This window comes from Abrus precatorius, unplaced genomic scaffold (genome assembly GCF_003935025.1).
Source record: "Abrus precatorius isolate BTA unplaced genomic scaffold, Abrus_2018 Scaffold11, whole genome shotgun sequence".
NCBI lineage: Eukaryota > Viridiplantae > Streptophyta > Magnoliopsida > Fabales > Fabaceae > Abrus > Abrus precatorius.
The window spans coordinates 27937690-27962181 of record NW_020874303.1 but is presented as its reverse complement, the minus strand read 5'-3'; the positions used below and the strand labels follow the sequence as shown (position 1 = coordinate 27962181).

Sequence of the window (24492 nt, the reverse complement as noted above, 5' to 3'; positions counted from 1 at the left end):
CTGCTTTATTTATTTTGAATCTATCTCTATCTATAGAAATATCTATATATGTTGATAATTATTTTTTTCTTTTGCTTTGTTTATTGAAAACGACAGCTCCGTTGTTGAGTAATGTTTTGTGGGTAGGTTCAGTTCAGTAGCTGGCCCCTTCAATATTCTCTTTTTTTGTTTATGTATTAATTATGGTTACTGTACATTGCATGCAGCAGATAGTTAAAACCCTAATGTGTTCATTAATGAACGGAACAAATTAACGTACGATAATTTTCTACTTTTCTCGTGTCTATCTGGCGGACGGAGACCAACTAAGGAACTAGCTAGTTACGAGTGATGAGTTGGAAATGAACCAGTGGCGTGGCTGTAAATAAGCGAGTAGTTGAGTGGTTTAAAGGAATTATGGGTAACAAGAGGATTCTTAGGCCATGCGCATCTTTTCCTTTGAGATTAATTGGTGATGGTAAATCTGGCGATCTGTTGTAAAAAGCTGAATTAGATGATGCAAGGTATAGATAAGCTGGTAGCTGTCCACTTCAAGGCTGCTACATAAGTGTACTTTTGTACTATCTTATATATCTTTGTATCAGAGACCCATCATTTTGGGTCTATAAAGGCTAGCCACTCTAGTGTGCCGTAGATGGTCATAGAGCTAGCTAAGGTTCTGGGAGAAGGACATCGAACCAGGACTTACTAGAGAAGAGAGCAGCGATAGTTTTTCTACGTACCATATTGCATAATATTTTTTATAATTTTTTAATCTTTTTTTCATTTCATTAATGAGTTTGTCACGTGTTTTTCGCTCTTTTCTTTGAATTTTCTTTTTTGTGTAAAATTAAACAAATTTAGGTATGAATACGATATTTACGGAGTGATATGGTCAAACAATCTGCTACTGTACTGGCCGGTGAGCATCGATATTCAGTGGTCCCGTTTTTATAATATATAATAATAAAGGGAAGACACTTTGTGGGTTTGATGGCACAGTGGGAATGAGAGAGATTTGCAATTCAGAGTACAAAAGAGAGAAAGTGTAGAGAATCATACCCCTTCTGATTAGACATAAGTGAGCCATACAAAGATAGTGTCACTGCCAATGATTCCGGCTCCCGTCTCTGCTTGTTTCTCAGTTTCAATCGCTACTTTAAAAAGTTACATATTATTTCTGTAGTAATGTATTCTCTCCAACATGCTATGTGTCCACTCAAAATTCAGAAAATTTTGGACTTTAAATTGATTTTTACACAATAATATTAGTTTATTGATCTTTGTTACAATGAATGTTTCTTTACAATTATATGTTAAATTAGACTTACAAAATCTTTTAATTTTGGATAAAATATTTTCCTTCCGGCTTTTTCTTAATTTTAGAGTAAAATAAAAAGGCAGGAGAATAATTTTAATTTCTTTATTTTTCTTTTCCTCCCACTAACTTATAAAAAAAGTATGAAGAACAATAAATAAGCAATGTGAGATATTTGAAATGGAAGAACTTGTCGTTGCCCAACAAACTTTTCGTCTGTGCTCTAGCTACAAGTCAATTTAGACGATGCCTGCTTGAAGAGGATGAGAAGAAACCAGCAAATTAAAACCTGAGCGAAATCAAAGGAAAGTTTTTAAGTACAATTAGGGAAGGAAATAAGTTACCGAAGTATATATATAAAAATTCGACTTATTTAATAATTTTATGTATTATTTATTTTTTTATTAAACAATATTTTTATTTTTTTTAATGTTGTATTTTGTATTAAAGTCTTCAAATAAATTTTTTATTTCTTTCTATTGAAAAAGACATTTTATTAATTTAAAAATAATAAAAAATTTACATATAACATAAATAAATATAAAAAATAATAAATAAGATAAACGAACAATAAACGTAATTAAAATAATACAAATATAAATCAATGTTATATAAACTAAATAAAAGTAATAAAAAAATAATTCTCTTTCAAGAGAAACTGATAAGGATATTCTTTAAGTATGACGAAAAGTGGTAAGATTTTTAAATTAAAATATTATTTATTTTAAAATTTAATTATTTAATATAATATTATAATTTTTATATAAAATTAAATTATCTAATATATTATTATAAATTTTAAATAGATTATTTTAATAAATTTTATAATTTTTTAAGTTTAAATTTAATTTATTTAATTAATTAAATTTTTAAAACTTTAAATTAAATTTATTATTTAAATAGTACAAATCATTTTAAAAAGTCTAAATTATAGGATCCAGTCAAAGAGTATGTTCAATTTCTATCCCAGGTAAAATGCTATCTCATTGAAACTATCGAGTATAAATTCATAAATAAACCGATTCTTTTGCCCGTGATTACTCCTTTAAATTTTGATTTATAAACATTGTAAAAACATCGTTATCTATTTTATATTTTTTTATTGCATCATTTTACTTGTTACATATATCAATTTTCTTTCACCAAGTGTATTATTCTTAATTTATTCTATTTATTTCTTTTTAATAATAACATTTATAAAAAATAAAATGCTTATATTTCATGGTTATTTGGTTACCGGCGGAACTAACACATTACTGGATAAGTGCTTCAATGGTTGCTTTCTGATCTTGGACGTGGTAGGCAGGGAGAATTTGACCTTGTTTTAACATTAGTAAGAAAACTTTGGTGTAGATACTACTTTTAACGACGTCTTCGGTGGAATTTTGACAACGTAGCATGATAAATGTTAGAAAAATTAATTTGCTGCTACCAGCTTGTTTGTAGTATAACTTACACGCTTTCAAGTTTTTTTTTTAGTTTCCAAACACAAACTTGGTCTTTTTTATTGCTTTAAGAGTCAAATTACAAGGAAATGCGGTCATGACAATGGTCGGATGTTAGCCTTTTGTTTTGTTTGTGGCTAGTATTTTGCCAACAAGCATAGTGAAAGTCTATTTCGTGTTCACAGCTGTTGGTAGCATGGGTTATATATGCTGCACCAGAGTAAGTTCCTAGTTAAACGGAGCTTTGGTGTTGTTCTTTAATGAGGTCATTTCTAATCCTATGATGTTTCATGTTGGCCCAAGTCTTGAGGGTCAGTGTTGTGCATTATATGGGTTCAAAAGTTTGCATTCCTAGCAAACGAGGGTCTCAGGAAGCTGTCAAAAGTGCGGTCCTAAAATGATCGTGGTTTGAGTATCTTGGAAACATTATTAACGAGACTGTACCATAATTACATCCATCAAACTGTTGGGGCTGGACTACTGGACTCGAGAGGACCCTGAACCTGGAACGATAAGCTGGGGAGCTATGTGCCCGCAGAGATGAGTTATTTCCTGCTTAGGATTTTGGTAATTGGAAGTTTATGTAGAGTTTGATTTCATTCAGATCCATCGCTTTCATCCTCGAATATTACAGTTCGACTCGAAGTCTGCACAATCCCGCGGTGTGAAAAAGTTTTCATCCTGCTTCACAAGGTACCAAGCTGATTATGTTTGAGCAGTGTCGAAGTCCCACATTGTCCAAAATACCAAATGAAACTGGAGGAAGATTGTATAAAAGAACGTGTCAGAGGATGGGGCAAGTATCTTTGCGCTTGGGGCAATGACGCAGCTAGTGAGGTTCTAACCGAGGCGCGTCTATTGCTGGTTGAAAACTATTTCCAAACCCCCTCTTAGGCCTGGGTTTGGCCCAGGCCTTCGAGAATTTCTGGAAGGGCTCCCTTTTGGGTAAAGCCCTGCAATTCTTAGTTCCTTAATTTTTTTTATTCCTTCAGTAGTTAGGTTGGCAATTAAAGTAATAAGCTGTCTTTGACAGTAAATGTTTGAAAAGATAAATAAAAAAGAAATGATAAGTGAGATCGATATTTGTATTTTTTTAAATGCAATTGATGAAATTTAAGACGATTGCAATAATTTTACAGTACATGCTATTTTATATAGAATGTTATTTTAAAAAAATTATTTAAACATGTACAAAAGTCAAAATTCATCTTTGAGGCACGAAGTGGGACTTTTGAAGTTAAAGATTTGGGACGGAGTTTACTAAATTATGAAATTTATTCACATAGGTTGAAAAGAGTTTATTTTAATAGATTATAAAAGAAATATTAAAGTAATTTAAAAGATATTTGGGAATTAAGTTATTTTTATAAACTTTATTTTTTTTAAACGGAGGCAATATACATAGATAAGCTACAAGGCCCATCCAAAACGTACAAAACTGGTTGAGTAGAGAACAGTATTGACATTAGAACAAAAAAAGCAGAGAACCTCGACCCAAAAAGAAAAGAGAACAGTATTGACCTGAGGAAAGCGTGGGAGTTAAAAGTTGTTGAAGGCTTGTGATCGGTTTACGGTTAATTCTATGTTTAATAAAACTAATTGTATTTCTGTAAGTTTAAAATTAATTGCTAGGAAAAAAATAATTTCAATTTATAATTGTTTTACAAGTAAAATTGCATTTTAATAAAAATTATGTTCATTATTACTCTTACTTTATTCACTCGTCAAATAAAGTAAATTTGACTAAACTTTCCATTTCCCTCTTTTTCTATTGCATGTTTTCCTATTAGCTTCTCCCTCTCTTTCTCGTTCGTACATTGCCTTTAAAACAATTGTTGAAAAAATTAGTCACAACGATTGTCCTAGTGGCTTCGCGGTTGGAGCAAGTCAAGATTCCTCCCCATAAAATGGAATCAATCATTTACAATCAAGTACGAGTTTGACATTTTCGTTATCAAATGGCAATCGAAAAGAGAATAATCCCAACCAAAGGAATTCACATTAATACATAACAGAGAGAAATAGGTGGAGTATTCTTCAAAATTCAAACATTCTGCAACATTATCTTCTTCACTTACCTAGTGGGTCAGGATTCTCCACTTGAGGACGAAGAAGATTGAGGAGACAAAAGCTTTGCCGTCCATTACTGTACCGAAACACTAGTAAACTACATTCATGAAGGAAAAATCTTCCGTAACTATGATTTTTCAAATGGAATTGCGTCATAAAATAAGTGTTTTTTCTTTTCTTTTCTTTAGCAAGTGAACCTTTAACGGCTGCCTAAAAGCTACAACTAATTGTTTCAGACCAAACTGTTTCATTATTGATTGTCAACCTATCAATAAATTTTATATCATGTTAATTATAACATATTCCAATATTTCCACACCTTTTCTTTGTAGCCAGAATTGCAACAAATCGTGAAAGAATCCTAACATGTATAGAATAGAGCAGAAGCCTTTAATAAATATATTTCGTATGTTCGATGTGGGGAAGCCACATATGGCAACTAAGTTTTACAAAATAGACTAGTAAGCCACACGATCTCAATATAGAGTAGAACAAAAATGAACTAACCAGAGGTATCATACATAAGTACATGCCTTCTCATCTAGTTTATTAGTTACAAGCACATTGACACAACTCAGAGTAGGTGCAATATTAATTCGTTGACATTAGCAATCTCCAAGAGAGAAGTTTGGCACTGAATATATTAGGTGAAATATGATATGTACATTCCATTAGCTAGCTACACAGGTGATTGAGTTCATGGACGAGATCACTAGCAAAAGATGCATTGTGTTTCCTAATTGCAACGTCATCAAGTATAGAGAGGGGATGCAGAGGGCCGGGGATATGCTGTGGGAGTTGTCTTCATACGGTTAATATCATCAGCACTTCTCCTACGAGGACGAGATCCATTGACAGAAGGATTTTGATTGCCTCTATTATGTACAGTAGGAACTTGTAACTGTTCCAATGTTCTAAACACTTCATTCATGTTTGGCCTGAACTTGGGTTCTGTTGATAGGCACCTCAAAGCAAGTGTGGCTACCTTGGAGGCATCATCTGTTGAATACTGTCCTTCGAGACGGCTGTCCAACACGCGAAAAAGCTTACGTTTGTTAGCCAGGTAGGGTTTAGCCCATTCCACCAAATTGTGTTGTCCAGATGGTCTATTCTTATCAACAGCACGCTTGCCAGATAACAATTCTAGCAGCACAACTCCAAAACTATAGACATCACTCCTTGCAGTAAGATGACCTACAGTAACAATGTTTAGTCATAAACTAAAAGGCTATTAAATTGAATCTAGAATAACTTAACAATCTCATGAAAGGAAAAACATGAAACATAAATGGTTCAGTAACATAAACCCAACAATACCTGTGGCTAGATACTCAGGAGCTGCATATCCGTAGGTTCCTATTACCCTGGTGGATACATGACTTTTGTCACCTGTAGGTCCATCCTTTGCCAGCCCAAAATCAGAAAGCTTTGCATTATATTTCTGTGATCAAAACAAAAAGTACATTTCAGATCTGCTATCCAAATGATTTCTACTTCATTACACCTATTTCTTTCGTTATATACTGAATGAAAGTGTACATACTGAATCCAGCAAGACATTTGAACTCTTAAAGTCTCGATATATCACTTTTGTTTCAGTACTGTGCAAAAATGCAAGCCCTTTGGCAGCATCAAGAGCAACCTTCAAGCGGAGGCTCCAAGAAAGAGGTTGGAAATATGAGCCTCCTGTTTCAATGATATATGTTGCCAGCGTTAAACAGACTTCCACAAGGCATAAAACTATGTGCAAAGATGGGATAGAAAGAAAACTCACTCCTGAACAAATGGTTTTCCAAGCTTCCACGAGGCATAAATTCATAGACCAGAAGGCGGTGTTCATCTTCAAGGCAATAACCAATCAATCTCACTAGATGAGGATGAGAAAGCTGTCCAAGGTAGTTGACTTCAGCCTAAAAGATAAAGCAGAAACACAGTTAGGCAAGCATATTGTACCACCTAAAATAAACCCCTATTTCCAACCATATGTAACTGTAAGACTGAGTTGTAAACTACAACATCATCAGTGTAGTTAGGAGAACAAGGACTAGATAAGGCAACTTGACACTTGCTTGCTTCTTAAATCATTAACCATGCATTTTGTTTACTATGTAAGAGAGGCAGGGTTGTTTCTTAATTACTATGGAATATTAACAAAGTATTAGATTAAACTCACCAACCACTCCCTGTGACCCTGGACGCCATCTTGATTAAGTCTTTTTACAGCAATAACAATGCCAGTGCCAGGTTTAGCAGCAGCCAATGAATTCTCATCAATCCACCCTTTAAAAACTGATCCAAAACCACCCTCTCCTAACACACTGTCTGGACGAAAATTTCTAGTGGCTGTCTTAAGTTCTGCTAAAGTAAAGCTCTTCAAATTAGATGACTGCAAGATCTCACCCTCACTCCTAGGAGTTTGAGGCACCGACACTACTGAAACTTTACTGTTTGTGCTCCCAAGATCATTTCCATCACTACTCACACACTTTGAATTGAACCCTGCCAAACCAAACCAAATCACATCCATTACAATTAAGCATCAAATGTAATATTTAAATGAATCTTCAATCATGTTTAATTGTTTATACAATGCAAATGATCACATTCAAGGAGAAAACATTACTAAAGGAGCACTTGTCAAAATCTTGGAAGGAGATAGATCAACTTTAAAATAGGTTAAAAGAACTGTTAAGACAATGAAACCGAGAAGTCAGAGTCACCCAAATTTATTTCACATTTGTGCCCGAATAACTAAACATAACCTGCAGAACAAATTGTAATTAAAAAATTGGAAGAGAAGGGAACGAAGCTCAAATCCATTTTAGCAAATAAAAATTCTTCCTGGGGTCTTTCAAAAACAAAAGGGGGAAAAGGAAAGTGTCGAACTTGGAGGAAACAAAAGGAAAGTGAGAATTCCCAGAAGCAATAAACAGGAAAGCAACTGAAGTGAATGGGAAAGATCGAATTAAAGAGGAAGAAATTATGGAAGATACCAGTGTTGTATGGGCTTTCAGCTTTTATTTGGGCGCTCAAACAAACTCCCATTCTCGTTGCCTACAGATCACGATCACAAAAAACAGAGCACGCAAGATCTAACACAACTGCACAAACCAGGAAACTTGAATTGAGTACAGAGGAAGAAAAGGAAAGTAAAAAAGGAAGGACTTGATATTAGAAAGAAGGGAGATTGAAGAAGGAAAACGCGAAGAACCTGTTTGCACTTTGCACTGAACCTGACTCAGAAAAACAGAGAGAGAGAGGTTTACATTGGTATGAGTAGAAGAATGAATGGAATTAGCGAATAGAAAGAGAAAAGAAGGAAGAAGGTGGGCGCGGTGACTAAAACAGAGGAATTCAGGTATGGGAATGGTATGCTTCAATGGAGTATGGACCCTCTCTTATTCAATCTTAATCTTTATGCTCCACCTAAGCGCTTCTCTCTCTCTCTCTCTCAAAGTTACACAAACAGAGAGAGACAGAGACAAAAGGTTTTTGTTTGTTATGTTTTGCGCTGCTGCTTCTCCTCACATTCATACATATACTTTTTTCTATGCACTTCTTAGCGATAATTAATAAATAATAATTAACATTATTTAAATATTATTTATAAATCATACCTTATTCCCTGTCTTGTCTCGTACCTATGTATCTGTCCAATTTCGGCTTCAACTATTGACCGTACGATACTTGCACGAGGGCACCCAAGACTATGAATACGCCAATATTTTCTTATTCCCAAATCCTTAACTTCCTCGCCATTTTCTAAATTTTAGATCAATGTCACACTGTTTGTTGCAAGAAGAACCTCAATGTTAATAATGATAACCATAATAATAATATAATAACAGGGATTCCCTCTCATAGTCTCATGTTGTAATCAAGGGAATAATGTCCCTTCACTAATTTATTTAATATATGCATGCCCAAACATTCTTCTTTTGCCATCATCGTTGAAATATAGAAAAATTTAGCATGTCTTTAGTCTTTGCTAAAATGTATGTTTAATTTGAAGATACACGTACAAGATTAATTGTGATATTAATATTGTAATCGTGAATTATATTATTTTAGTGTTTATATTTCAAAAAATGTTTAATAAAAACTAAAATGAATTTAAAATTTTGGAACCTGAAAATTGAAACTGCTGGTGCAATTATAAACAGATGATTGACATCCTGTATTTCATAACTCGCGTAAGCATCATCACGTGCATATTCATGAAGAGGGTCCAGCGAGATTGCAAGTTGTATGTAAATCATGCTCACCATTTGGATACAACCTTTGGCCTCTCATCATGTTGTCATGTTTACATCATTTTTATTTGGAAACTTTAATTTTTGTGTCTCCCTATAAATTAATGCATTTAAAGAGAAAAGCAAATATAAGATTTTCATACGATAACATTGTGTGTAAGTTTAATATGAGATAATTTATTTTCAACTTTTACACAGTAATTGTGGGACCGTAGGCCTCTTAGCCTTTTACGTTTTAAATAGTTCTTTCATAAAAATAATTAAAAAAGCTTCTACTTTTAAAAAGAAGATTCAAAAAGGAAAATTTTTGACTCAAACACTCTTGTGAAACCCTTATTTTCCATAACATTTTTCAGTTGTTCTTGACTATCTGAATTATGGATTATACGTTTGGCCTCCAAAAAAAGTGAGTGCAACAATGTTAGTATTTTGTTATTGTTAATGCAATAAATAAATAATCTTCTATGGTTGTTTGTTCGGAGTTCAAACCTTAGTTGCCAATAGGCAATTCATTAATTTGGTAAGGCATTAGTCTGAATGAAATTTATTCACCAGATAAAAAAGAATTGTCATGTTGTTGGTTCATTTCTTGAGTGCTCATGATGTTTCATTATAGATTAATTGCATGCAATAATCAATAACAAATATAGAATTAATATTTTTAATCGTAGGCGTTTGGTAGAAGCAAAATTTAAATGTGGCCAGATCCACCTTTTCCGTTTTCGAACCTACGATAGAACACATCAAGCAATTCATATAGATGTCTAACTTTTATCATGCAATACTTAATTACCAACATTCATGCGTATGTATAGGAACTCATCTTAAATACTGAGAGGCAAATGTTTTGTAAGGGAAAACCACATGACAAGAATTTTGTTTCTCAGAAAAAGGAAGAGAAGAACTATTCAATTGCATGTTCCACAATTTTCTTGTGAAAACCTGCCAGTTTTCATGTTGAACTGTTTCGTATTGCCCCGATTAAAGCTAGCAATTCATTTTTGTTTTACTTTTTCACAAAAAGATTTTCTGAAATGTGATATACCAAATTAAGAGATAGACCTTTATAACATTCAAATTGGTAATTTTGTTTAACTATATTATCAAAACAACCCTTGAAATAATTTGTTTTTCTCATTCTAACTTTTCTTAAGGATCAATATAGTGATATTTTAATCTTTTGAAAGTTTTAAAGACTAATGTGAACACACATAATTTCAAGCATTCACATGTTGCCAGATATGATATCATGCAGTAAGGAATTGAGATGTATGTACACAGAAAAACAGAGGCCACACATTGGATGTGTTTCATGGAGAAGCAACATAATGAATGAACAAATAGAGGAGCCACAAGTAGAATTAGAATGTGACCCTTATGTTTCAGTCGAGTCAACTTCAAGATCTATTTTTTTCAAGCATTTCCCACATAAATATGTGGTCGAAAACAACTATTTTAATTATGCAGAAAAGAAGCTGCAACTATTTTAATAATACATCAAATATTTTTCAGAAAAAATAAAGAACTTTTTTATAGAAAACAAGACAAGCCCGTGACATGGAAGGGCAAAGTACAAAAAAAAGTGAAGGGGCAGATGGATATGATAACAATATTGAATTACACTTTGTCGTGAAAAATGGACTTTGGTGTAGCCATTGCTTTGCGTGATCAGTGATCACTCTTCCTTTTCATCATTCGCTGCATGGTTTGGGAACATCCATAATCCATCGTATACTCTGAAGAACAATTATTGAAATTCATTTATGTCTTAGTATTCACATTTATACATTTATTCTTTTGTGTATATTTTAATGCTATTAACTATAGTTTCATATTAAAATTATGTTTATATAGTTTTTAACGTTTTTTTAGATATGTACAGAAATGAATTTTGGTTAAAGAAATGTAACATTAAAAAAGTAAACAAATTTATTAAAAAATTAATTTAATCTAATTTGTAAATAAAAAGAATCACAGAATAAGTAAGATATATATGATTATGTAAAAAGATATGTTTTGTATGAAGGTTATCGTATTATTATGAACGAGAATTGAATTTTTTATGTAAAGATGGTTTATAAATATATATATATATATTTCTTTACATGATTCTAAATGAGATTTATCATTGCATTTTAACACTAAGAATAAACTGTAAATTAAAAATCTTCTACAGAACATTTTCTTATTTTTTGTGTGTATATATAATAATAACAATAATAACATGTATAGTACTAATTTTTAGAAATTTAAATAATGAAAAGAAAACATTATTTGTACTTTATTAAGTAAAGTTTAGACAGTAAGACATGTGTACTAAATTATTGAACCTCAAAAGAAGTGAAAAATAGAGTTTTTTTGTTTTTTTTGTTTTTGTCATAAAAGAAAGTTTGAAAGTTTTTAAAAAGTAAAATTATCTATTATTTAAAAAAGAATATAAACTTGTTTATTGAAAAGATAATTAAGTTTATCGTTAATAAACTTAATTTATTTATGGAGCGTTCGAAAGAATGTTTTATTTTATTTTATTTTTTATAAAAATGACTTATAATTTTGTTGAACTTGTTTTAGCCAATTTCAGTATTTATTTTCAGTGTAACTTAAAAATAAATTATCTTTTGACTTAATTTGAAATTATTTTATAATTAAATTTTATGTGATAATATGTCACTGAATACGTGTTTGATTAAACTATTCAATGTTTACCAAAATGCACCCATAATATTAGACTTTCTTGATTTTTTTTCTTTGGAAAAGTTAAAAAGATTAGAAATCACGTGTTCCTAAGAAATAAAATGTAAGGCTATATTCAATCACTGAAAAAATTCAATTTAAGATTTTATAATTATATAATTTATTATGCACATGCATACATTTAATTATAATTTTAATCACTATTTTTTAATAAATAATTATAAGAGTCAGATCATAGAATAAAAATATTTTCTAACAAAATGTATGTATTTATTCATATTAGACTAGTATTATTTATTAAATTATTATTATTTTGATTTTAAAAAATACAATTAATAAGTAAAATAATTTTTTGGAAGCCTAACCTTTAAGCCGGCCCTAATGTGTGTTTTGTGGGCCATAATGATCTACGACAAACGACTTTTGTCCTTGGCAAAGCATTAATTAATTACTTTTGAATGGGTGTACAGTTAATTGACTTTTTTAATAAGTATCTTAATGATATTAGTTGATTATTTTTTATACTACAAAGTTAGGAATGGAAACCGTTGAGAATCTATGGTTCAGCTTATTTAAAGTTTAATTTAGTTAAATTTATTTATTAAAAAAGTTAAGCTTCTTTTAAAAATATCTATTTAAATAAAAAGGTTAGGCTTAAGTTTTATAAAAAACAATCTTTTAAATCTATTAAACTGACTTAATTAAATAATTATATTATTTTATAATTTATATTTATTTATTATTTATAATAATTTAATATAAATATAATTATCTAAAAATTTTATATATATAATATATAATGTAAAATATAATTTAGTATTTATACTTTAATAATATAATAATTATAATTATACTATTAGAGTATCAATTAAAACTTACTGTAAAAAAAATTATTAATTAAAATTTTATACATATTAATATATATAAAACATAATTTAGTATTTAATATAACAAAAAATTATAATAAAAAAAAAACTATCAATTAAAATTTTGTCTGTTTTTTTAAATATCTCAATTTTTTTATTAAAATTCATTCATTCCTAATTCTTATTCTAATTTTTTTAATTCAAATATTTTTCAAATTCTTAACACTAAGATAATTCTTTAAATCCATGACTACATAAACCAAAAATAAAAGTTACATTTGGCAATTGTTTGTTAGGTTTTACATTCTAATCTCACTTTTAATTTTTTTTTCATAACAAATATCTTAATTGTTAACTTGATATTACATAATATAAACATGTTACTTTTTAGATTATTTGAAATATAAAATTTTATTGAGCTATTGAATATGGTTCTATTATATATGATATTTGTGAAGTCATTTATGTATATATATTTTTTACTAAACATAATATTTAAAATATAATTACTCATCATATGTTATTTTACTAATAATAGACCTTTCGACTTGCTAGCTTATTAATTACTAGCTTATTAGATAAATTACTAAATAAACTATTTAGTCAAGTCAGAATTTTAAAAATTTCAAGTCAAACCTAAAACTTTAGTCTATGTCAAGTTATAAATCTATGTTTAAGTTCTAATTTTATGTAATAAACCAAACCTATTTAACTTTAGGCCTAACTTATTCTCATCCTTATGCATAGTGTTAGAATGTATGCACAAATTATTTAGCAATGTGCCTAATATCTATAAATAGTTTTTCGTTCTATCAATACTAAAAGATAATATATTTTGTCTTAGACAACTTTTTTTATAAATATTACTAAAATTTTTATATTTAACATTCAAACATTAAGTAAAGTTCAACTTCTATAAAAAGCATTAAAAAGTTTGTATAACAATATCTTTTTTCTTTCGAAAAATTCATCCATGTAACCTTTATTTTACTTACAAATCAAATATATGGGAAAATATAAAACAACAAACATGCGAAGAGCTCTTGATCCATATATATATATATAAAAGCCTTTCCTTACGTTCCAGTCGAGGCTTTGGAAAAGAGGGAGGAAATGGAAAAGAAAAGAACAATTCCAGATCTTTGTAATAATTCTTTTAAACGTTCTTCTTAATAATTTTACATTTATCAACAACATGTTTATCTAGAGTTAATTTTTAAAAGAATTATTTTAAATCAATAAAAATTCTATTTAAAATAATTAGAACAAAACACGCACTGTAATTACATGATAGGACTCAATTCATTTTATTTTCCTTTTTCAACATGAAGAGAAAAATAATACAACCCTTGCTTAAAATTGAACAATAGTAACAATACTATCCCGCTCCCTCTCCTATCTCATACAAGGTTATTTTCGTCGTAATAGAATATACAACTTAAGTCACATCTATATGAAATTCAAATTTATAATTTAATGGTCAATATTTATCCATTCCACTCATTTATATATATCTATAATCACTTAATACGTTTCATATATATGGAAGTATATCTTTATGTGGAAAATAAATAAATAAAAAAAACAAATCTTAATCTCATAACTAAACACAAACAATTAAGAGTAAAAAACTAATAAAAGTTACATAACCATTCAAAAACATAAAAAAAAAATTGCAATCTCTCCTATAACCTTTTCCTGGCACACAGGTTAAGAATAAATCTTTGATTAATATGATTATGACATTTTTCAATTAAAGAAATAGAATAAAGCAATAAAATTAATAGTCATTGTTTAAATTAAGAGAGTATAATGAACTTACATTTTATTTAATGCCGGTATTTTTTTCTCAATTTAAGAAATATAAAACGAAATCAAACAATAATAGGCCAATTCCATTCCATTTAATACTATTTCATTCTGTGTAATGTAATTCTAATTCCATCCAATTTTTCTTCTAATTAAATATTCAAGCATTGCCTACAGCACAGTAACCACAGTACATTTTAGGCTCTGCCCAAATTAGCCACCCGCTGAAATACAAATATTTATTAAACTGGCTGATATCAAAGTTCAGTTGAGAATATTAGCATATATCCCTTTAGGAGATCCAAATTCACAGAAGCTACACACGGTCTCTGAGACGCGTGCTTCAACTACAGCAAGTAAGGAAATTGACAACAAAAGTACAGTCAATCAGGCGTTCAACGTTATTTACCCACCAAATGTTACGGTAGTTACACTACTTTTTCATTTAGAAATTTAACCAAAATCCACTTGATCGCCTACGGATGAGACAAAAGGAAGTCATTTTTATTCAGAGTACTAAACAGTAACACAAGTTCCAAACATTGGCCACAAAGCACAGAACCAAAACCCGAACACAGCAATTTCCGAAGCAGCTTGAAAGGCAGCATATCAGTTCCTAACTCCCGAGTTTCAATTCTTCTTCACAGTGGCTGAATTTATGATGTCGATGAATTCCGGCTAATTAAAGATAAGTATAAAGAGTCAGTTGCGCAAGTGCAAAGTAAGAAACCAACACAAACAAAATAATGGAGAGAAAATTCACCTTCAAGGAAGCACCACCGACCAAAAACCCATCAACATCGGGCTGTGCTGCCAATTCTTTGCAGTTTCCTCCATTTACAGAACCTATAGTTAATATATGTTCGTTAGTTGAGAAATTACTAAAATGTAATAACAAACAATTTTGATACACCAATTGGAAACCCTTTTCCAAGGACAAGTTTAACAGACAATTTTACACAATTCACCTTGAATATTGTAATAGTAATACAAAATTACCAATAGAATATTAGAACAATCTATTATGGACCAAACTCAAGTAAATAAAAAAAGTGTTTGTGCTTGGGTTCACCTTACCTTTCTCTAGTGTCATTACACTCACACCGGTGACACCATGTTTATTCTTTGACTTATAAGTAACTTCATATGATAGACAAATGATACAGGGTAAAGTGTATTAGTGATTACCTCCATAGATAATTCTTACAGATGAGGCAACTCCAGCACTCACATTGCCATGAATCCATTTCCTCAGATCAGCATGGACCTAGGCCAATATACCAAACAAATATTGCCAAGATTAGGGCACTCAGATGGAAAAAATAACATGTCAAAAATCTAATTGGGCAACAGAGCAAAGAACAAAAAAGTGTCACATAAAGCTACACAAATCTAGACAATATGTGAAAAATGAAATTTTAAAAAATTAAAAAAGGTATGGAGGCAATTAAATTTTCACTAAAACAAAAACATTATCAGCCAAATATAGGCAAGCCTACCTCTTGAGCCTGGGCAGGAGTTGCAACCTTTCCTGTTCCAATGGCCCAAACTGGTTCATAGGCCAAAACAACATTATCCCAATTTGATATTTTATCTGCAGATAGAATAAAGGTCAGTGAATAGGTTAAAAACAAAATAACAAGTTATAAAATAAAGAGTAGCTGTTAATGCAATTGGAATAGTCAACAATTTTTTAACCCGAACTGCAAAGATTTTCCATACAATATTTGTGAAAACATCTTACAGAAAAATAAAAATAGGAGTTAATGAAAATGCAGAACATTAAAACCTGTATAAATGTAGAAAACAAAAGTACCTGCAATTGCTTTTGTTTGTTCAGCAACAACAGTCATTGTTGTACCAGCTTCACGCTGTTCAAGAGTCTCCCCAATGCATGCAATAACTTTCAGACCTTGTGAAAGTGCATATGCAACTTTATCTCCAACAAACTGATAGACAGTGGGCAGTTAGTAAATGTTAAACTTTTGTTATTACAAGCAACTTCACAAAAGTAGAAATTATAATAAACCACCGTAGAGGAAAAGTTTAAAATCATAAACTAGAGACAAGTGAGCACTTTGTACCTCATTTGATTCCTTTAAAAGCTGCCTTCGCTCAGAGTGACCAATAATAACCCAAGGAATTCCCAAATTTACAAGCATTTCAGCACTGTTAATATAAAAGAGATAACACACGGTTATTATGTGGCTGTGACAATATGTGCCTCACAACTAATAAACCACTGATACAAAAATAGGCTCAAGAGAGAACTAGACCGTTTGTTAAATTGTTCAACTGAACATGGGAAGGTCAAAACCCATATGCATTTGGCAATAAAAACAAAATGCAAAGAACCGAAGTGAAATAAATCGAAGATAAAACAGACAACATACCTAACCTCTCCGGTATAAGCACCACCTTTGCGAACCCAACAGTTTTGGGCTGACACATGGAAGTCAGGACGCAGCAAACCTTTTACAAAGGGAAGGAACACAAAGGGAGGGCTCACAACAACTTCTGAAAAACGAAAAACAAGTTCATCAGCATATGTCAACATCGGAAACATCATTATGAATAACAATAAAAATCGGATGAACTTATTTGATAATTGAAGAAAGATACTAGCAATGGATTATACGAATAGAGTTTGCCAGCAACTCAATATTTGGTTTAAAATTATGGCCCAAAAACATATTGAAAAAAAATGGATAAAAAGTTATGGCCCAAAAGATTTAAAAAACAAATATTTTGTTAAAAAATTATGGCCCAAATAGAGTTTTTTTAACGTCCACATGCAAAATATATATTGCAAAAGAATTTGCCTCCTTAACAACTAAAAAGGGATTTGTTGCCACATAAGTAAGTGGTTCTCAATTAAAACAAACAGAATTAGAACCTTTTAGTAATTGTAGTTTCGTACTTTGAATTCTCAACCCGAAAGGAATGGCCCATATTAACAATGAAATTTGCTTAGCCAGATAAACCATAGCCACGGATATGGTAAGAATGAGGCGTTTTGCCCAAAAAGAGAAAAACTCATCAGAAGCTCACTAAGACTCACCCACAACATCTTCTCCAGGGACTTTAGCTTCATTCAAAGTAGTAACAATCTTTTTCACCTCCTCAGTGGTTCCATTCTGCAACAAAGTCAATTTGAAGCATAAGAACACGAGTTGATCTGATTTAATTGCTTCTATAACAGGAGTAATAAGAACAGATCCATGAAATAAAAATGAGAAAAGTAAAATCAGGTAACGAGAAATGACATCATCAGCACAAAGAATTTCAAGATCATTCACTACAGCTACTTAGTTCTTAGATCGGAAAATAGGGTAGCATGCATTAAGTGATTCACAAACACAAATTAACCGATCCGATCTGAACGTTAAGAAGGTTCTAAATTCTCAAGATGGTTACAGAGCTCAGCCTTATAATTTAAAATCGTGATCGACGTTGACAACGAATAATTGTATAGATTTCATTCATCGAGATTCAAACAACTTCACTCAGAGACAAAAAAGATAAATGGAGAAGACAGTGAAAAGGCGATTGAAACATACGCATTTCCAGTTGCCACCGACGAAGAATTTTCTGCCCATGTTTTTGTTTTGCTTTCGATTCGAACGAGAAACTGAAAGGAAACAAACCCTTGTTCCACAATACAACTGCGAGTAACCTTCGACACAGCCCCATTGCCCTTTATAGTGCGGATAGGCGGAATATGCTTTAGGGCTTTTTCTTTTTCTTTCTTTATTTTTCTCAAAAATAAAATGGTTTTAAAGGTTAGTTTAATACTTAGATAAATTTAAACTATCATTGTCAATTACTTTAATTATTTCTCTTGTAAAAATTAAATAATAATATACAATATAATTAAATTAAATGATACTTTTTCAATCGTATAATAAGATTTATAAAATAAAATTATTAATAAGTGAAAAAATAGTCTTGATTTACTCTAGTATAAACCAATCACCCATCATAAATTAATTTCAATTTTGGGGATTAAGCTTATGCCAATGCATATGGAAAATGCATGATCAAATACGCCCAAAAAATTAAATTGAAACACTTTCGTTTTTTTAAAATGATGGTCATGTACCTTCCGAATAATTTTACGCACGTTGACTGATTCCATAAATAATCTAATTAAAATAAAAAAGAGAAATTATATTAATGTGGTGACGCATCTCTGGTGTGGTGGAGTTGGGGGATTTTAGATGTAAGAGATAAGAATTTAAGACATGGCTATAATCGATGATTGCCGGGTCCCTACTATCCACAATCCACAGTTGAGATGCACATACAATAACATTGTACCTTTTTTTTATGTGGCTCTTGTAAATTTCAATCTTTGACTTAAGAAACAGTGACAGTAAATTATGTTGCTCACCCAAATTCAGATACAACGATGTTTTTATTTTGGGCAAGTGTCTAAGAAGGTGACGTTTGTCCAAGAGGAAGGAATTGCAGTATCTCAAATCATAATGGGCGTGTTTCATTATTAGATTTAATTTTTTAAATAAAGAGACGTTAAAAAAAACTATTTTATAAAGTATATTTAATATTTTGCAAGTAACCAGTAAATTTAACAAATCAATTACCATTTTCCCATTAATTTAAGTAAATTTATAGATTTTTTTAAAAATAAAATATTTATTATTATTAGAAATATATCATTTTATTAAGTAAAAGTAAGTTCAAAACACTTTAAAATTTTAACAAAAGCCATGCAAATAAATTATTTAAACGAAGATATATTGTTTTACTGATGTGATATCTTAAAATTTAATAATAACAAATGAAACAAAGATTGATCATCTTAAATCTTAGTCTATGTAAAAAATATGTTCAATTTGATATAACATGTCAGAAAGTTGTATTTTTTAAAATAAAATTAAAACTAGTGAAATTTGAACAATAGTATTTAAAAAAAACTTAAATTAAAGTCACGTATCTTTTTAATTTTTTGTGCAAAGTCACATAGCTTACAGTAAAAAAGAATAATTATTGTGTCTAAAAATAAAAAGGCAGAAAATGAACGATGGAGTTAGAATGACAGGAGATGGAAGCTATCTCAGAATGAGCCAATAAAGTGACAGTTGGACGATCCACACTCAGTTTCTATCTGTGGCTTTCCCAATGCAAACTAACAAATAAAACGAACTCATAATCCAATCTAAGCACTAAGCAGAAAGAAGATGCCTTGGAGCAGACTCTCAGGATCGCTATCTTCTCCCAAAGTGGATGTAGCCATTGACATGGGAAATCCATTTCTCAACCTCACCGTCGATGGTTTCTTGAAGATCGGAACCGTAATTTCCCCATTCCTTTCTCTCTCTCTCTCTCTTTTATATTTTCTTATACCATCCCATTCAATCATTCTTCGTTATTTTCCATTTCCAGGTCGCTGCCACGCGCGCTGCTGCTGAAGATACATATCATATTCTCCAAAAGGGTATTTTCTCACAATTTCACCCCCCCCCCCCCCATTATGTATTTAATATTTCCCTTTTCTTACGGAGGCTAAAGATGTAAGCTTTGATTATTAGTAAATTTTTTTCACTTTATTATATTTTATTTTTTTCCTTGTTTTCAATTTTAATTCCTATCGTTAGGTGCTATTGCAATATCGTGTTTTGCCTTGCTTGTGTGTTATTGGTTCAATGTTCCCCCTTGTTTTCTTTTGCATTATTATTTTCATCCATTGACTAACTCAACATGTCTCTTCCAGGAAACATTTCAAGTCATGATTTTGAGAAAACGGTAAGTTCGCAATTTACGTTCTCAATTGTAGTTTTCTCTAGTCCAATTTCACTGTTTGTTGCCAATTTTTAACTATCCATGATGCTTAGTGCTTACCTTTTTAACTCAACTAACAATTAGTTTATCTTCTCCTTAACCTTGCAATCTTGCTTTCAATATAATGCTTCTTTTCCTGAGAGGCTCCGTCCTTTTGAAAAATGATAACTAGGGTGGCTCCCAAAAGGGCATGCGAGAATCCTATTATTCAATTGACATTGGGTTGAGTATGCTGTTCTTGATTCCTTTCTCATGAGATATCGTCTTGTTGCAGTTGAAGAAGATGTGTAAAGAAGGTGCATACTGGGGTAAGGCTTTTGTTGGATGATGTAATGTCGCGCGCGCACACATACACACATATATGTATTAAATGCAGCAGCTCCATTTCACGTACCTTTTTTTTATGCTTATAGGAACTATAGCTGGCGTGTACGTTGGAATGGAATATGGAGTAGAGAGGATCCGTGGCACCAGGGATTGGGTAATTCTCTCCACAGGGTAGTTGGACTTACCATTTGTCCAACCACCAGAATTTCCTACAACGTCTAATTTCACTATTTAAATAGAATTGCTAAGATTTTATATCTCATGCTAGAGATTACACTTGTTTCTGGACTTGTCTTCAATATTATGGCATGCATCTGATAACAAATTTCAAGCTGTTGTTGACAAGCATCGTGTTTGGCTCTAAATGAGTCTAATAGTAGCTTGAGTGGCTGGAAATTTAAATTGTACACTCGAGTTGTCGTATCTAGAACTTGATGTAATCATTAAGACAAAAATGAATTTGTGAAAATTGGTAGCCAAACTTATATTAACTTTGATTTTTATGGCACACCGTGCTTTGTATTGTTAAATGTAATTTAGTTTTCCTCTTGAATTCTTAGCTAAGTCCTTTTTTCTTCCTCGGATTTGGATGTATTGCAGAAGAATGCCATGATTGGGGGTGCAGTAACTGGGGCTCTGGTATCTGCGGCCGGCAACAACAAGAAGGACAAGATTGCAATAGATGCCATTACAGGGGCAGCAATTGCTACTGCTGCAGAATTCATAAATTACCTTACCTGAACAATGAAAATGAATGCCTTACTGGTTTTCTTGCGTGTTTTGAAAGGGGATTGCACACTCGGTCTCTATTTTAATCATCTCTACTTGTTCGATATAGATATTGATGCATTTACTTCTAAAATATGCTTTTTATTTAGCTTTATGTTTAATCTATTATTAGATCAATTCTTTGGTCATCGGTTGTCTGCATTATAGTAGCTCTGTTGCAATTTTGTCAATAACATGTTCATTTCAATCTAGTCTTGGAGTTTTGGTATAATGCGATGTTCATTAATATAAATGAACGGTATAATAGAAAGTTAAGTAATCATTTTTTAATGAAATTTAGAATGTTAATCATTTTCTTAATTTTTATATAAAACTTTAAACTTATAGAAAGAAAAAAGGAGGGAGTAACATGTATTAAAACATAAAACACAGAGAACTTATACATTAGACTTGCCTCTTTATAGAACCCGGACCTATTCTTTGAGGGCCACTCGTTTTGGAGTTAATTAATGAATGCACGCGCGCACACATTAAATCACATTATCTGATAGCTGTCCCTCTACGAGTGGAGTGTCTTTCAATTGTGGATGCTGTTCCAATACTAACACGGCAAAAATTACCTTTCACAGGACTGTCCCTCTATGAAGTGTTTGAAACGGCATTTGAAGACGTCAAATGCATGTTCAATCGAGTCAAACATGATTTTACTTTTAAACAAAATCAAGTTAGGCTGTTTTTAACCAAATGTGTTTATATCCTGAAAAGCTCGTTCAATCATCATCTTGGAGATTTTTTTTTTTTTCTTGATATGATTGGAATGTTAAACAAAATCCTCATCAATCACTCACATCTACTCTTGGGTTGTTAACAACATCCAAAGCGGTTCCATTATCAAACAAATGAATGGTGTGAAACGATGGAACATAGATGAACAATAATAAAACAATGGCTCGGTAACATTATTCTCTAATCGTCTTTAAAGTCAGTTGTAAAACGAAAACACAAGGAGCTTTCACGAACAATGGTAGATGTTATTTTAATATTTCTTCCATCTTATTGGCTCTTGTTCCGCAATCGATACATATTTAGTAAATGGGAAGACAACAAGATACATATAACTAGTGAAAAATGATCAATCAAAATCAGGTTCGAAACTGTTCATCAATTTTCAAGAGACTGTAAGTTTCAGCATCTGGTCTAGCTCCCCCAAGAATCATCCTTTTCAAAAGATTTGGATCATAAATCTTAGCTTTTACATAAGCCTTAATTAAGGTGTTATATACAAAGGTATACCTACAATACTTAGCTTTATGAAATTCTTCAAATAATCTCTCAACATTTCCTACATCGCCTTTTTCAGCTAAAATCTCAACAATTGAAAGAGTGGTCTCCAACCATGGAGTTGAATTCCTAACCCTCTTGCTAATTTTCAAACGCAAGCCCAAGTCTAATGTCTTCAAAGCTTTCTCTGCCATACCAGATTTAAAGCAGCCCAGAGCAAGCTGACGATAAGTTATGGCATTTGGTTTGCACCCATTTGTCTTCATATTTTTGTACAGTCTAGCTGCTTTGTCAACAAATCCATGTTTGCAATATACAGACATCATTGAATTGAATTGCTTTACAGATTTCAATCCTTTTGTTGATTTCATTTCTAACCAAAGTTCTTCAGCTCGATTTAGCTGTCCGATTCTACCAAATGCTTCAATGGCTAACAAGTAACTTTTAGATCTAACAAAGGGAAGTTCTCGAATCATGGTCCAAACTCTTTCGAGCTCCTTTTGGTTCCCCAGATATCCATACAACATAAGCAGAACATCCAATGTTGACCAATTATTCCCTGTAATAGACTTCTCCACAGATTCGACATATGATTCAGTTGCAGCATATAATCTGGCCACTGCATGAGCAATAGCTAAAATGCAGTAAGATATTTCGTTTGGTTCAACCTGAGCATCCTTCATACGACTGAATACCTTCACCAAATTCTCAAGATTATGTTCATTGGCCTCTATTTTCATCAAAATATTGTAGGTGGACACATGTGGGGTGACTTTATCAGCCTTCATTTGGGTGAGCAACTTGGGTATCATCTTCTTGCAACTCGGCGCAGAATGCAGAATTATGAGGCGGTTGAAAACCAAGTGGGAAATGGGCAAACCCAATTCCCTCATTTTTTTCATGTACTCAAGTGAAAGCCTTATAACACCTTTATCCAAGCATGCAATCACTAGATTGTTGTAAAGCAACTCATTCTGAAACTCACAAGGAATGTGAGAAAAGAGCTTCTCGCCATGTGAAATCCCATGAAGCTTAGTTGTGAATTCCACAAGATAAGAGTAATCCAGTTCCCTAGGTCTATAGGGTTTCTCCCTAATCACCCATTCCATCACCTATCAATCAATACACTTTTCATTCTTCACCATGTTCAATAAATCTAAGTTGCCTTTAACTTAAAAAATGAATGTCTTTGTAGTAAATATTCAAATTCAGGGATAACAAACAGAAACAGATAAATATATATATATAACTGACCTCAAGGGCGCGCTTGTTCATGTTGAGCTTTCTCAGACGGTTAATGGCGTGAAAGATGTCACCACCGTGAACGGGGAAGCCATCTCTCATCCAACTGCGGAAAGCAGACCCGACCGATTCTCCTTTGGGGAGACGCTCGATTCTCCGAGACAGGGAATCTTGGTTTTGTGTTGATTGGGTGCTCAACTGTTTCAAACTAAGATGGGTTTCGAAGACACAAGGTGTTCGACGCATTGCCTGAACGAACCTCTGTCGTACGAGAATGCCTGTCACCCTTCTCATGCTTGTGCTTGTCTTTCCCCTTCTCTCGCAACCCCAAATCCCACATAGCTCAAACTTCAAACTTCAATTATATTATCCATGCTACAAGTCTAATTTCTTTCAAGTGTTTGAATTTTAAATATGAAAAGAAAAATTGTGAAGAGAATTAGTTTTATCATATGGTAAGTATTTTAAAATTTAAGAAAATTATCTCTCGTAAAATATATATATCGTAAATTAAAAAAATAAAGATGTTTTATTATTATAAATTCATTTAATTTTAAAATACTTTCTTAAAAAAGTCATACCGTACTTATAGATTAAGTATAAATTTAAAACTAAAAATATGAACAAAATTTATGGGTTCTTTTTTAAACAAATATTGTGTTGATTCATTGGTACTT

At 31.7% G+C, this 24492-nt stretch overlaps 4 protein-coding genes and 1 non-coding gene across 6 annotated transcripts; 2 read left to right on the top strand and 3 right to left on the bottom strand.

The window, feature by feature from the left end:
* The first annotated feature begins 3544 nt into the window (after positions 1–3544).
* Positions 3545–3695, top strand: LOC113856742. The gene has a single exon (XR_003502976.1). It is a non-coding gene; the product is annotated as a U4 spliceosomal RNA (small nuclear RNA).
* A 1554-nt stretch (positions 3696–5249) lies between these two features.
* LOC113856478 (probable serine/threonine-protein kinase PBL9) lies at positions 5250–8320 on the bottom strand. The gene is made up of 7 exons (XM_027488306.1): positions 8024–8320; positions 7806–7913; positions 6986–7311; positions 6587–6722; positions 6356–6498; positions 6130–6253; positions 5250–6006 (listed from the first exon to the last, which is right to left on the bottom strand). Exons 2-7 carry the CDS (start codon positions 7855–7857, stop codon positions 5564–5566), a joined length of 1224 nt encoding a protein of 407 aa, XP_027344107.1. The 5' UTR covers positions 7858–7913; positions 8024–8320; the 3' UTR covers positions 5250–5563.
* A 6352-nt stretch (positions 8321–14672) lies between these two features.
* LOC113853669 (triosephosphate isomerase, cytosolic) lies at positions 14673–18152 on the bottom strand. Of its 2 annotated transcripts, XM_027484176.1 has the most exons (9): positions 17995–18152; positions 17496–17571; positions 16828–16951; positions 16519–16603; positions 16251–16383; positions 15934–16028; positions 15623–15701; positions 15198–15280; positions 14673–15112 (listed from the first exon to the last, which is right to left on the bottom strand). In XM_027484176.1, exons 1-9 carry the CDS (start codon positions 18031–18033, stop codon positions 15065–15067), a joined length of 762 nt encoding a protein of 253 aa, XP_027339977.1. In that variant the 5' UTR covers positions 18034–18152; the 3' UTR covers positions 14673–15064. The 2 variants fall into 2 exon arrangements, with proteins under 2 accessions (XP_027339977.1, XP_027339978.1); XM_027484177.1 differs by lacking the exons at positions 17496–17571; positions 17995–18152 and adding an exon at positions 17331–17442.
* A 1404-nt stretch (positions 18153–19556) lies between these two features.
* On the top strand, positions 19557–21455 carry LOC113855148 (outer envelope pore protein 16, chloroplastic). The gene is made up of 6 exons (XM_027486650.1): positions 19557–19749; positions 19841–19892; positions 20169–20200; positions 20511–20544; positions 20650–20717; positions 21164–21455. Exons 1-6 carry the CDS (start codon positions 19636–19638, stop codon positions 21302–21304), a joined length of 441 nt encoding a protein of 146 aa, XP_027342451.1. The 5' UTR covers positions 19557–19635; the 3' UTR covers positions 21305–21455.
* Positions 21456–22336: 881 nt separating this feature from the next.
* LOC113855436 (pentatricopeptide repeat-containing protein At1g07590, mitochondrial) lies at positions 22337–24150 on the bottom strand. Its single transcript, XM_027487079.1, has 2 exons — positions 23828–24150; positions 22337–23685 (listed from the first exon to the last, which is right to left on the bottom strand). Exons 1-2 carry the CDS (start codon positions 24107–24109, stop codon positions 22435–22437), a joined length of 1533 nt encoding a protein of 510 aa, XP_027342880.1. The 5' UTR covers positions 24110–24150; the 3' UTR covers positions 22337–22434.
* Positions 24151–24492: the final 342 nt, after the last annotated feature.

Excerpts from the sequence above, each read along its gene's own strand:
- LOC113856478 (XM_027488306.1), bottom strand. The coding sequence starts at position 7,857 with ATGGGAGTTTGTTTGAGCGCCCAAATAAAAGCTGAAAGCCCATACAAC. Across the intron at positions 6,723-6,985 it reads AGGGTCACAGGGAGTGGTTG|GCTGAAGTCAACTACCTTGG; the intron begins GTGAGTTTAATC and ends TTTATCTTTTAG. Across the intron at positions 6,254-6,355 it reads CAAATGTCTTGCTGGATTCA|AAATATAATGCAAAGCTTTC; the intron begins GTATGTACACTT and ends TTTTGATCACAG.
- LOC113853669 (XM_027484176.1), bottom strand. The coding sequence starts at position 18,033 with ATGGGCAGAAAATTCTTCGTCGGTGGCAACTGGAAATGC. Across the intron at positions 17,572-17,994 it reads TCGGTGGCAACTGGAAATGC|AATGGAACCACTGAGGAGGT; the intron begins GTATGTTTCAAT and ends ACTTTGTTGCAG. Across the intron at positions 15,702-15,933 it reads CTCCTGCCCAGGCTCAAGAG|GTCCATGCTGATCTGAGGAA; the intron begins GTAGGCTTGCCT and ends ATATTGGCCTAG.
- LOC113855148 (XM_027486650.1), top strand. The coding sequence starts at position 19,636 with ATGCCTTGGAGCAGACTCTCAGGATCGCTATCTTCTCCCAAAGTGGAT. Across the intron at positions 19,750-19,840 it reads GTTTCTTGAAGATCGGAACC|GTCGCTGCCACGCGCGCTGC; the intron begins GTAATTTCCCCA and ends TTCCATTTCCAG. Across the intron at positions 20,718-21,163 it reads TCCGTGGCACCAGGGATTGG|AAGAATGCCATGATTGGGGG; the intron begins GTAATTCTCTCC and ends GATGTATTGCAG.
- LOC113855436 (XM_027487079.1), bottom strand. The coding sequence starts at position 24,109 with ATGAGAAGGGTGACAGGCATTCTCGTACGACAGAGGTTCGTTCAGGCA. Across the intron at positions 23,686-23,827 it reads TGAACAAGCGCGCCCTTGAG|GTGATGGAATGGGTGATTAG; the intron begins GTCAGTTATATA and ends ATTGATTGATAG.